This window comes from Galeopterus variegatus, unplaced genomic scaffold (genome assembly GCF_000696425.1).
Source record: "Galeopterus variegatus unplaced genomic scaffold, G_variegatus-3.0.2 Scaffold3491, whole genome shotgun sequence".
Classification (NCBI taxonomy): domain Eukaryota; kingdom Metazoa; phylum Chordata; class Mammalia; order Dermoptera; family Cynocephalidae; genus Galeopterus; species Galeopterus variegatus.
Genome location: NW_007729602.1, coordinates 30,324 through 43,413, shown reverse-complemented (window position 1 = coordinate 43,413; position 13,090 = coordinate 30,324). Strand labels below are relative to the sequence as shown.

At 37.4% G+C, this 13,090-nt stretch overlaps 1 protein-coding gene across 1 annotated transcript in view; it reads right to left on the bottom strand.

Moving 5' to 3' along the window:
• Positions 1-3,183: 3,183 nt before the first annotated feature.
• Positions 3,184-13,090, bottom strand: part of SNCAIP (synuclein, alpha interacting protein) — a 37,506-nt gene continuing 27,599 nt past the window's right edge. The window contains exon 7 of the mRNA XM_008585204.1: positions 3,184-3,798. Within this exon, the coding sequence (XP_008583426.1) occupies positions 3,714-3,798 (85 nt within the window). The 3' untranslated portion in view covers positions 3,184-3,713. The remainder of the gene's footprint in view (positions 3,799-13,090) is intronic.

Genomic DNA, 13,090 nt, shown 5'->3' with positions numbered 1-13,090 from the left:
TGTGATTAACAAACTTGTGTTCTCATTAGAAGACAGAAATCAAGTGCTTAAAAATTTATATAAAACTATGCAATAGATAAAGAGTAAAGGGAAATAACATCAGAAATAACACAGGACCTAAAGACAGACCTATTAACAAATGAGAGTCATGGGCTGGAGACAGCGTGAATTCCATCTTTATGGGGGAAAATGGTCCCAACCAACCCTGTTGTGATGAATTCCTTATGCATATGTAGCGCTATTAACTTAACTCAACATTAAGCATAGAGGCTGCCACTGAAGAAAAAGTATTTAACCCAATTTGTACCAAGAAGTCTATTAGAGAATTATTTAAATATTTGTTTTATAGTTATTTCCTCTAGCCTGTGCCATCATATTGCTCTTGATATTCACTTTGAGAACACCAAAAAAATCTTACTTAAAGATGTCCTTTGAGAATCTCATTCCCCACCCTCCATCCCAACTCCATGATGCACATCTAGAACTTTCTTTTTAGGGTTGAAATCTTGACACTGTTTTACAAGAACAAATCATGGGAATTCAATCCATTCAATGTGGTGATGGTTTGGTATTTTGTTATCTTTTCTAAGAAACATTCTTAATTTGATGTGTTGATCTTTGGCAATGTAATTCCCTTTAGTGATATAAAAGAAGCCAGTCTTTAAAAGACGCTGACAGATGTGACTGTTTTTTCCCCGTGGAGCTGTGTCCCCTACCCTCCATCCCAACTCCATGATGCACATCTAGAACTTTCTTTTTAGGGTTGAAATCTTGACACTGTTTTACAAGAACAAATCATGGGAATTCAATCCATTCAATGTGGTGATGGTTTGGTATTTTGTTATCTTTTCTAAGAAACATTCTTAATTTGATGTGTTGATCTTTGGCAATGTAATTCCCTTTAGTGATATAAAAGAAGCCAGTCTTTAAAAGACGCTGACAGATGTGACTGTTTTTTCCCGTGGAGCTGTGTCCCCTCCTCTGCTGTGTGTAATTAGGCATGCAGATAGAGCTTGACTCATTTCACTGGCCCAGCGGGAGGGAGTTGGGGCAGGGGCCCCAAAGCTCTGCTTACTAAAGAAACACATCCAATCTTTCTTTAACATGTAAATGTTTCTCAATTTCTATAGAAATATAAAAGAATTTGTGTTTTCGCTTAAAAAATGCTGCACAAAACTACATTTGTGGTAAGGAAAACATCACTTCTACTAATTTCAAGCAACCACAATCTATCCCTATCATGAAGAACATGGACAGCAAAGATACATATGTGTATGATTTAAAGGTCAGCAGCATTTTGTAGTGTCCCAGCAACATCATTAAACATAGAATGCATTGTCTTGCTGTCTGGCTGATTTGAATCTGCTCAGCTTTCCTATTTTACCTTTCTTATTCTTTGCGCTCCTGTACTTAGTACTGTGGGATCTAAAATGCTAGTGTCACTAAACTATTGAACTGCTGGATTTTCTCAGGTCAAAGTAGCATCTCTTTCTTTCAAGCTCTTGAAACTTTCTTTGCCATGTTTAACTGGGAACTCTGTCTGGCTTATAAAATCTCTGTGGAATGCCCAGCCCTCTTTATTTTTCACATTTGAAAACACAGCTTAAGAACAAACTGGAAACTCTGGGGGACAGAGACAGCACTCTCTGGATCCTTTTTCTTTGCAGGCCTTATTTTGGGCCAAGTCCCAAAGGCTGGCTCACTGTGTAGCTCCACTGTCTCCTCTGCCCCAAGCAGAAAACACAGGCATCTACATTTCACATGTATTTGCCACATATTCTCTATTAGAACCTCACACAATAGACAGAGCAGTGAAATGGGAGGCAGCAATCAAAGAGGGCAGATGAGGCCAAGGTACCCGAAATCAGAGATAGGGCATCGCATCTGAGGAAAAGACAATGTGAGAAATGTAGAACCACACACAGCACCAGGATATAACAGTAACTCACAGGACCCAAATGAGGACAGGGCAAATTGACTGAAATTCATACACATATTGCCCTGTAGGTTGGAAGGAACTACCTCTGCGATGTGCATAAAATCAGAGATAGGGCATCGCATCTGAGGAAAAGACAATGTGAGAAATGCAGAACCACACACAGCACCAGGATATAACAGTAACTCACAGGACCCAAATGAGGACAGGGCAAACTGACTGAAATTCATACACATATTGCCCTGTAGGTTGGAAGGAACTACCTCTGCGATGTGCATGTAGCTAGTATTGTCCTTTTCCAGATTTCTCAAGGAAGCAATGTCCTCTGCCCCTAAAGAGTTATCTAGAAGTAGGGTCAACACCAGGACTCCTGCTTCCTCTGTGCTAGTTTAGTGGTCAATGCAATAAGGAGATAGCATCGTGTAGGACTGAAAGTGTAGTGGGGATAATGAGCAAACTTGTACCAAAGCCTAATCTGCTATTTACTAGTAGTTACCTTGGATATGGGACTTAAAATTTACAAAGTATAATTCTCTAATCTATAAAATGGGAGTAGTAATCTCACCACATAATAGTGCCTGGTATGTAAAAGGCACTCAGATATTAGCTGCTGCTTCTATACCTAATTGCATCTCATCTAGCCCCAGTTTGTCAATGACCTGCATTTGAAAGATTAACTCCAGATTCAGTAATATGGCCTGCTTTGTGCACCAGGATACAAAGTGGTCCACACTGGACTGCAGTTACATTGCTAGTGACTGTAATAGCATATATTGCTCCCTCCTGCTGGCAAGAACACATTCTACTTTCGAACTAAAACTTGACAGGCCTCTTATAGGCCATGCCAACACTTTGAAAATAAAACTCTTGAAGTTTCAACAGAAATATATTTTTACATGATAGAACGGAACCTTCTGGAACTTACTGCGTACGTGGATTGAGTTGCCTCAACAATAGGCCTGTTATGAACTCAGGCTCCACACTGTCTCCTAAAGGGATTAGACAGGCCTCATAATGTGTTAGGGGCAGAAAAAAGTGACCCAAGAAGGAGTTAAATCCTTAGTTGTCATTAATATTTTCTCATGTCAACACTGAGATTTGAGAGGGCAGAAAAAATGGACTTATTTTATATACTTGTCTGATCCTTTAGTACTCAATGCTATATAGAATGTTTTATTTGACTCTTATGGGAAAACAGTTAAACTGACAGTTTGTTCCTGAAATCAAATAGCAAGAAAAATATTTTCCAAGTCCCTTAGAAATCAGAGCATCACAGATTTATTAGAAGGTAGGTGCCCCAAGCTTCTGGGTGGCTGTTAACATTATTTTATTTCCTTTATACAAAAAGTAGAAATGACAGAAAAACAATCTTGACAGAAAATGCCACTGATCTGGTCCCTTGATGGAGTTGAGCTCAAACTGGCCATGTTATATGGAAGGGAAGTTCAACCAACATTAGCAAATATTCATGCAATGGATAAAATACAAAGTTGTGTCAGCAGCCTGGTGAATGTCCTGTGGGTAGGTCGAATCAATCCAATGTTAAAAAACACACATTTGCATCATGCTTTTAGACAGCATCTCTTTAAAAACAAGTTCTATATACAGGTATCACTCAAAAATGTATCTTACATAGTCTAACACTATAAAGTTAAGGCATCCTGATATTCTGTTCTTCTGCTGGTGAGGCTTTGTTTTCATGGTTCTATTTCCATAGACGATAGTCCAGTAATTTCCAATGGTATCCAAAGGTCATTATTTATTATCTCAGTGAGATTCACAAGAAGAGTTCTTTTGACTCTGGCTCAGCAATGTGCTTTATGCTGTAGGATTTCTTCATTTTTCTATTGATGTCATTATGCCTAAGCAGAAGAGAAACCACAGGCCAAAATTAGATAAAACTATAGTCAAGTTACAAGACACCACCACTATACAGCTCACCAAAAATGGAAATTATTCTCACACAAACCACACTGAAGAACACTTCATTCCAATAGGCAAATTATTCTCTTTTCATATAAACCACTCTTTAAACAATAAAAGCAATAGTTATGTAATAACAGACACTTACTGAACACTTTTTAATTTGGCTCTGGAAATAATTTCTCAATCATGTTGATTGGAATACGGGCACTCTCTATAGTTGAGGGAATTTTGTCAGAATCAAGCAAGATAGGAAATATAGTACTGCTGGTGCAGTGGAAACAAAAGATATTTGTATTTTATTTACATAAATCCACTCATGATACTTTTTATTCTCCAATAAGCTTGAGTCTTAAAAGTTTAAAGAAGAATCTTTTTCTTTGGGTGTGCGATTACTGAGTAGTATCATGTTGGAAGACCACAGGCAGGTAAATCTATGGGAAAAAGTAGAAACTAGGGAACCATAACGCTGTTTTCCTCTCAGTACCTGACACCTAGTAAGTTTGTGGAAAAAGAGGACAACCTCAAGACTTGGAACAGCTTTGTTTTTTAAATGAATTTTCCCCTGGGTAGGCACATTCATTTTTGTAAGATATTAGTCTCACTCTAGGTATAAAAGCTTTCAGAGTGGAGCTATCTCTTGAGGGTAGGCAAACCTACGTATTACTAAATTCCTTCTTGTTGCTACACAAGACAGAATCAAACTATTTCTGGAGTGATTCCTGCTAACATGAGGACACATTTGGATGCAGGAAAACCCTAAGTGTGGTTTTATAGTCTCAAAATCCTGCTTGCTCACAAAGACCACATAGCCAATTCTCAATGTTCTAGTAAATATGTGATCACCATCCTCTGAAAGTTATAATTCTTATTTCTATTTATCCCTCTAAATAAAACTTTAGAGAGTTGTCCATGGGCAAGAAAGGGAAGAAGGTAAAAGAAAAACCTAGTTGGTCAAAAGATGTTCTAGGGACTTCTAATTAAACATAGTGGATGGAATAAATACATTTATTTCCTTTCTTGTGAAAAAACACTAAAATGAAAGTAAATAAATTTTAAAAAGGCATAACCTATGTGAATAAGACCAATGGAAGAGGAGATGATAACAAACAAAATGCCAATCATATTTCAGAAATGGGAAGGTGGATAGACATTTGAAATTAATTTAGCAAAGCAGAAAAAGCAGAAACCTAGGCCTACAGCCAGGGAACCCAATGAACTGATTTCAACTGAAGGATGCAGGAATTGCCTTGTACTTATGAAGATGACAGTAATCATGTAAAAGAATGAAGAAGCTCTTTATATACTAATACATAAAGACCTTCAACGTGTTAGGTGAAAAAAAGCAAAAAGCCAAACTGTGTGTATAGTATGACACCTTTATTGTAAAAAGAATGTAAGATAGGGAAATATATTTGTATTTATATTTGATAAAAATTTAAACAAGATTTGCAAATAAAATGCTATAAAAAGGAACCAAGAGAAAACCAATAAAATGTATTGGAAATTAATGTTATTATAGCAGAAATAAAAATTCAATAGTGAGTTTGGAAGGTAAATGCCAGTAAATATCCTAGAAAGTCAAACTAGAAAAAGCAAAAGCATGAATAAAGGGGGAAGAATAGTTAGAAAATCTGAGGATCAGTTCAGTATGTCCAGTGTTAGAATAACAGGATATCCAAAAAGAGTGAACATAGAAATTGGAGGAAAGAAAATTGTCAAAGAAATTGTATATTTCCCAGAATCAAAGCATGTGAGGCTCCAGATTGGAAAAGCCTGCTGTATACCCATATCCCAGAAATGAAAACAGATGTGCATCATGGTAAAGCAACAAGAGATCAAAATATTGAGGATAGGGGCCGGCCCGGTGGCGCACTGGATAAGTGCGCCGCTTGGGAAGCGTGGCGGCGCTCCCGCCTGAGGGTTCGGATCCCACATACAGACCGGTTTCCGCTCACTGGCTGAGCGAGGCGCGGGGGCAACGGCGAGGGTTGCAATCCTGTTGCCGGTCCTCGGTCCAGTACGGGGGCAACACTGAGGGTTGCGATCCGTTGCCAGACACGGAAAAAGACAAAAAGACAAAAAAAAAAAAAATATTGAGGATAAAGCAATGATCATAAAAACTTCCAAGGGATCAGCAATCAGACAGAAATGGGATTTCTCCACAGAGACATTGGAGGCAAAAGAAAATGAAAAAATGTGTTCAATATTCTGAGAGAAAATAATTTCCCACCAGAATTCTATACCCAGCCAAACATTCCTAATCCAGTAAATTGAAAATATCTTCAGACATGCAAGGTCTCAAAAAATTTAGCACCTATTCACCTTTCTTGGGTGGGAAAATGTGTTTAATAAAGCACAAGAATAAGCCAAAAAAAGGAAGAGACAGGTTCAGAAAACAGTCCACATGGGAGAAAAGCAAAAAGAATTCCCAGGATGATGCAGATGGGAGACTCCAGCACGAGAGCTGTGTGGCAGTGCCAGATGGCAGCAGTGCAGACAGGGGCAGGAGAAGAGGGGGGCTCCATGAACATAGAAAATTGGAGCAACACCCAAGTTTTCTGAATGTACTGAAAGGTGGTTGTTGTCTTCAGCAGAATGTTCAGAAATGAATTGAATACTAAAAAATCAAAATTAAAATTTCCAGGGGAAACTAAGTTGTATGAGAAAACAAATGTAATCAGCACACCTCATGAATCCATGGTGCTTAACATTTTACATAGCCATACTAATAATAAACACAGAATACTGATTTCATTCCAAAGAGTGATGATAAAACTATACTGATGGGGGAAGAGGATGTGTTGTGTGTGCGTGCACACCCACACTGTTGGGTGATAAAATAGAGCTAGGCAAATTTGTTGAAAAATTGTTGAAAACATGGACTTTGGAGACAGACAGACTGAGCTCAAATCCTGGCTCCACAATTTATTACCATCCTTACTGTGTAACTGTGGGCAAGACACATAATCATTCTATGCCTGTTTCCAATATGCAAAGTTTGGATAATAATAGTATCTGCCACATAGTGTCATTGTGAAGATTAAAATAATAAATGTGTAAAGTGCCTGGAATATTCTCTGGAATGCTGTAAGTGCACTATAAGTGTTTATGAGTGCTATCGTTATTTTGATCCTTTATATTAGGATGCTAATAGATAATAGGGATAATATCTGAAATTGAAAATCTGTATGAGCATGTTATTTAGAAATAGAGAATGCTAGAGAAAACATCTGATAGAAAAGGTAGTGGTTGACTCAGAGGAGTGGGAATAGGTAACTGGGTAGGTTGGGCATAGGGGACAGCTAGCTCTGTTATAATGCTTGTATCACTATTATATGTATCTACATCATTTTTTTTTTTTTTGTCTTTTTCCGTGTCCGGCAACGGATTGCAACCCTCAGTGTCACCCCCGCACCGGACCGGGACTGGCAACGGGATCGCAACCCTCGGTGTTGCTCCTGCGCCTCACTCAGCCAGTGAGCGGGAACCGGTCTGTATGTGGGATCCAAACCCTCAGCGGGAGTGCTACCGCGCTTCCCAAGTGGCGCACTATAGCAGTGCACCACCGGAATGGCCCAGTATCTACATCATTTTGACAAAAAATTAAATTTAAAATAAATAAAATAAAAAGCTAAAAACCCTCAGTGGGAGCGCTACCGCGCTTCCCAAGTGGCGCACTATAGCAGTGCACCACCGGAATAGCCCAGTATCTACATCATTTTGACAAAAAATTAAATTTAAAATAAATAAAATAAAAAGCTAAAAACAAGGCTTATTAGGTTGTGGTGTAAGGATAATACAGTTTACACTTTGGTGGGGCACTTCTGCTTTAATACGAGGGGTGCTGTGGTCAAAAATGCTAAAGAGTACTCTTTCCATAGGACAAAACCCAGCATGATTAGAGTGGAGTCTATACCAAGTGTTAACTTGAGGTATTTATCTGAATAATATTAGTATAACTCAATCCTCCCTAAACCCTTCAATTACCCAGTCTTGAATTACCAGTATTCAAAGAACAAAAGTGTTTGGGTAATTCTGGCATGAAATATTCAGATAATGTGTTGCTCCTCAATTTCATTTTTGGATATGAAATCACATTTTGAGCAACCAAAATTGGAAGGAGAAAAGGCTTACACTTAAATGACAGCTTTTCAAGTAATCTCACTTGTTGACTCATCTAGGCATGGATTTCACATTTCCATAGCCCATGGTGACCAGACAGCAACTTACGGGATCAGTGTAAAATGGCCCAGAGCATATGCTACATTTTCACTGATAACCAAAACAGGGAGATCTTGCTATTTTTGTGATATCTTTAAGAGCTTTACTGAGTGCACAGCTATAAAACCCATCTACTAAAAAATGGAGTTCTGGTTCAAATTATGAAAATGTATACTTTAAGTAGCCAGACTGACACTCATAGCTAGGTGAACTTGTGAGCAAAAGGACTAGACTGATAAACAGCACATTCCCCCCCCCACCCCCCATGAGATGACAGACTCTGTCCTTTTTTGTTTTATTTCTTTTTTCCCTCTTCTTAATCATTTTCCTCTCTCTAGCTCTACCTCTCTCCAAATATTATAAAGTCCCAAAATGTGCCAGGCACCAAGCTAGACACTGGGGGCACAACTAGAGGTACACTGGTGCTATTGGGGGTCCTTGATCCCATGAAGTTCTTATACCTTTCATAGAGCTTACTATCCTTTAGTTATATTCTCTTTTAATTCTCTCTTGATTATGATTTCTCTGAGTGAAGGGACTATGTCTTATGCCTTATTCTGGCATAGCAAAATGTGTGGCCCAGAGCTGAAAATGTTGAAATGAATGGCCTTGCAATCAAAGTAAGTAGCACTTAGGAAGGTTACACAGCTGCACTGTTCTCAGTGTAGGAAGAAAAAGCACAGATGACTGGAGGGGACAATGATGCTTGGTGAAGTTACTGGAAAGTGTCTGGGTAAAGTCTCAACTAGCTACTTTTAAACTTCAACCAACCTACTGCTTCTTTAAAACTTCAAACTGACCTACAGAATGAGATAAAGTGTTTGCAAAACTACATATCACACAGGGGCTAATATCCAGAATACATAAGGAACTCAAATGACTCAACAGCACAAAACAAATAATGCAATCAAAAGATGGACAAAGGACCTGAACAAACATTTATCAAAAGAAGACATACAAGGAGTTGAGAAGGCAGGACCATACCCAAGGACTTCACCAGGAGCCACAGGCAGCCCCTGCCTGACAGAAGGCAGGAGCATGCCTCGGGATCATAGCCCCTGACACTGCTGCAAACACCTCTTCCATGTGGGTAGTCCACTACAGCCACTACCACAGCCACTGCCACCACAAGGAGAGTTATCAGCAGAGTCCAGAAAAATGATGAAATCTCTCTCTTCAAATACCACACCAGAGTAGCAGAAGAAGAAGCAAATTGCTCTACCAGACATCAATGTAGAAATACTGGAAATATGGAAGAAAAAAAAGAAAATATGACACCATCAAAGGAATACAGTAATTCTCAAGTACCAGACCCCATAGAGCAGGAAACCCTTGAAATTAATGAAAAGGAATTCCAAGCAAAAATCTCAAGGAAACTCAATGAAATATGAGAAGACTCAGTTAGACAACAAAATGAATCAATAAAAAATATCCAGGATGTGAAGGAGGAAATTTACAGAGATTAATACCTTAAAAAAGAACATAGCAAAACTCTTGGGAACTGAAGGATTCATTCAATGAAATGAAAAACACAACCAAGACCTTAAGCAGCAGGTTAGACCAAGCAAAATAAAGAATTTCTGATCTTGAAGATGGTCTTCTAGAAATAACCCAGGTGGACCAAAAACAAAAAGAAAGAAGAATTTTAAAACATGAAGAAATCTAAGAGAGCTACTAGACAGACTTTAACACACAAATATCCAAATCATGGGTGTTCCTGAAGGGGGGGAGAAAGAAAAAGTTTTGAAAATCTATTCAATGAAATAATAACAGAAAACTTCCCAGGTAGAGGGAAAGACACAGACCTTTGGATCCAGGAGGCTCAAAGATCCCTAAACAGATTCACTCCAAAAAAGATCCTCTCTGAGACACATTATAGTCAAACTGGCAAAGCTCAAAGACAAAGAGAGAATCCTAAAAGCAGGAAGAGAAAAGCATCAAGTCACATATAGGAGCCCCCCATCAGACTAACAGCAGACTTCTCAACAGAAACTAAATAGACCAGAAGAAAGTGGGATGATATATTCAAAATATTAAGGAAAAAAAAGCTGCCATCCAAGAATACTAAATCCAGCAAGGCTATCCTTTGGAAATGAGGGAGATATAGTGTATTTCCCAGACAAATAAACACTGTGTCAGCTAACCATGACATGACCAGCCCTGCAAGAAGTCCTCAAAGGAGTCCTGCATCTGGAATCTGAAAAATGATAATCACTATCATGAATACACAAGAAGAAACAAAACCCACTGGCAGAACAAAAATGCAAATGAGAAAGAAAGAAACTAAGTCTCACCACATTAAAAAACCAACAAACATTGAAGACAAACAATAAAAGGGGAAGAAAGGATTGAAAGATATATAAAACATCCAAACAAAAATTGATTAAGTGCCAGGAGTAAGACAATGCCTTTTAATAACAACCCTAAATGTAAATGGATTAAACTCACCACTCAAAAGGCATAGACTGATTGACTGGATGAAAAAGCTAGACCCAACTATATGCTGTCTTCAAGAGACACACTTCACCTGTAATAGTGACGGGATGGAAAAAGATATATCATGCAAATGGAAACCCAAAACGATCAGGAGTAACTACTCTTATATCGGATAAACAGACTTTAAACCAAAACCATAAAAAGAGACAGAAAAGTACATTATATAATGAAAAGGGATCTATCCAGCAAGAAGATATAACAGTCATAAATATGTACGCATCCAACACTGGAGCACCCAGCAAACACTATTAGACCTAAAGAAAGAGATAGACCCCAATACGATAATAGTTAGGGATCTGAACACCGCTCTCTCAGCATTGAACAGATCATCTAGGCCACAAAGGAAAAGGTCTCTACATCTTAGACCTACTGGACTAAAGCAGATATCTATAGAACATTTCATCCAACAACTAAAGAACATAGATTCTTCTCATAAGCACATGGAACATTCTCCAGGAGAGACTACATGTTACATCACAAATCAAGTCTCAAAAAACTAAAAAAATTAAAATCATTTCAAGTATCTTTTCAGAACACAGCAGATTAAAACTACAAATTGATAACAAGTGAAATTCTGGAAACTATACAAATACATGGAAATTGAACAACATTCTCCTAAAAGACCTATCATTCCAAGAATAAATTAAACAGGACATCAGAAAATTTCTTGAAACTAATAAAAATAAAGACACATTATACCAAAACCTGTGAGATGCTCGCAGAGCAGTACTAAGAGGGAAATTTATTGCAATAAATGCTTATACCAGAAAGAATAAAAAGATTTCAAATAAACAAACTAATTCTAACCCTCAAAAAACTAGAAAAACAAGAACAATTTTATCCCAAAATTAGTACACAGAAAGAAGTAATTAAGATTGGAGCAGAACTAAATGGAATAGTGACCCAAAAGGCAATACAAAAGATCAATGAAATGAAAAGAAGGTTTTTTGAGAAGATGAACAAAACAGACAAGCCATTGGCTAGGCTAACTAAAAAAAGAAGAGAGAAGACCCAAAGAACAAAAATCAGAAATGAAAAGAGAGACATTACAACCAATACCACAGAAATATAAAGAATCATTACAGACTATTACAACTATACACCAACAAATTTTAAAACCTGAAGTAAATGCATAAATTTCTGGACACATACAAATTACCAACCCCGAAGAGGAAATAGAAAACTTGAACAGACCAATAATAAGCAATGAGGTTGAAGCAGTAATCAGCAGTCTCCCAACAAAGAAAAGCCCAGGACTGGATGGGTTTACTGCTGAATTCTATCAACTTTTTAGGAGGAATTAATACCAATTCTTGTCAAACTATTCTAAAAATATTGAAACAGAAGCCATTTTCCCAAATTCATTTTATGAGGCCCACATCACCCTGATGCACAAACCAGACTACGAAACAACAAAAAGAGAAAACTATAAGCCAATATTGCTGATGAACATAGACACAAACATCCTCAACAAAATATTAGCAATCAGAATACAGAACACATTAAAACAATTATACAGCATGATCAAGTGGGATTGATCTCAGGGAGGCAAAAATTGTTCAACATATGCAAGTCAATAAATATGATACATCACATCAATAAATCAAGGGCAACCACCGTATGATTATATCAGTAGATACAGAAACAGCATTTCACAAAATTCAACATTGCTTCATGATAAAGACTCTCAGCAAATTACATACAGAAGAAAAGTATCTCAACACAATAAAAGCCATATATGACAAACCCACCACCTATATGATCCTGAATGGGGAAAAGCTGAAAGATTTTCCCTTAAAAACAGGAATAAGACAAGGATGCCAATTCTCCCCATTCCTATTTAACATAGTATTAGAAATACTAGCCAGAGCAATCAGGCAAGAGAAAAAAATAGAGGACATCTAGATTGGAAAAGACGAAGTCAAACTGTCACTGTTTGCTGATGACATGATACTATATAGTTAGAAAAACCTAGAGATTCTACAAAAAAACTCTTAGAGCTGATAAATGATTTCACTAATGTTGAAGGATACAAAATCAACATGAAAAAATCAGTAGCTTTTTTATAGTCCAATAACAAACTAGCAGAAAAAGAAATCAAGAAAGAAAGTCTATTTACAACAGTCACCAAAAAAAAAAAAAACCATATACCTTGCAACAAATTTAGCCAAGGAGATGAAAGATCTCTACAATGAGAACTAAAAATCACTGCTGAAAGAAATTAGATGACACAAAAAAATGGAAAGACATTCCATGCTCTTGGATTAGATTCATTAACATTGCAAAAATATCCATACTACCCAAAGCAATCTACAGATTCAATACAATCCCCTTCAAAATACCAATGACATTTTTCACAGAAAGAGAAAAAACAATCCTAATATTCATATGTAACAAAAAGACCCCAAATAGCCAAAGAAATCCTGAGGGGGAAAAAAAAAAAGGCAGGGGCATAACACTATCTTACCTCAAATTATACTCCAAAGCTACAGTCACCAAAACAACATGGTA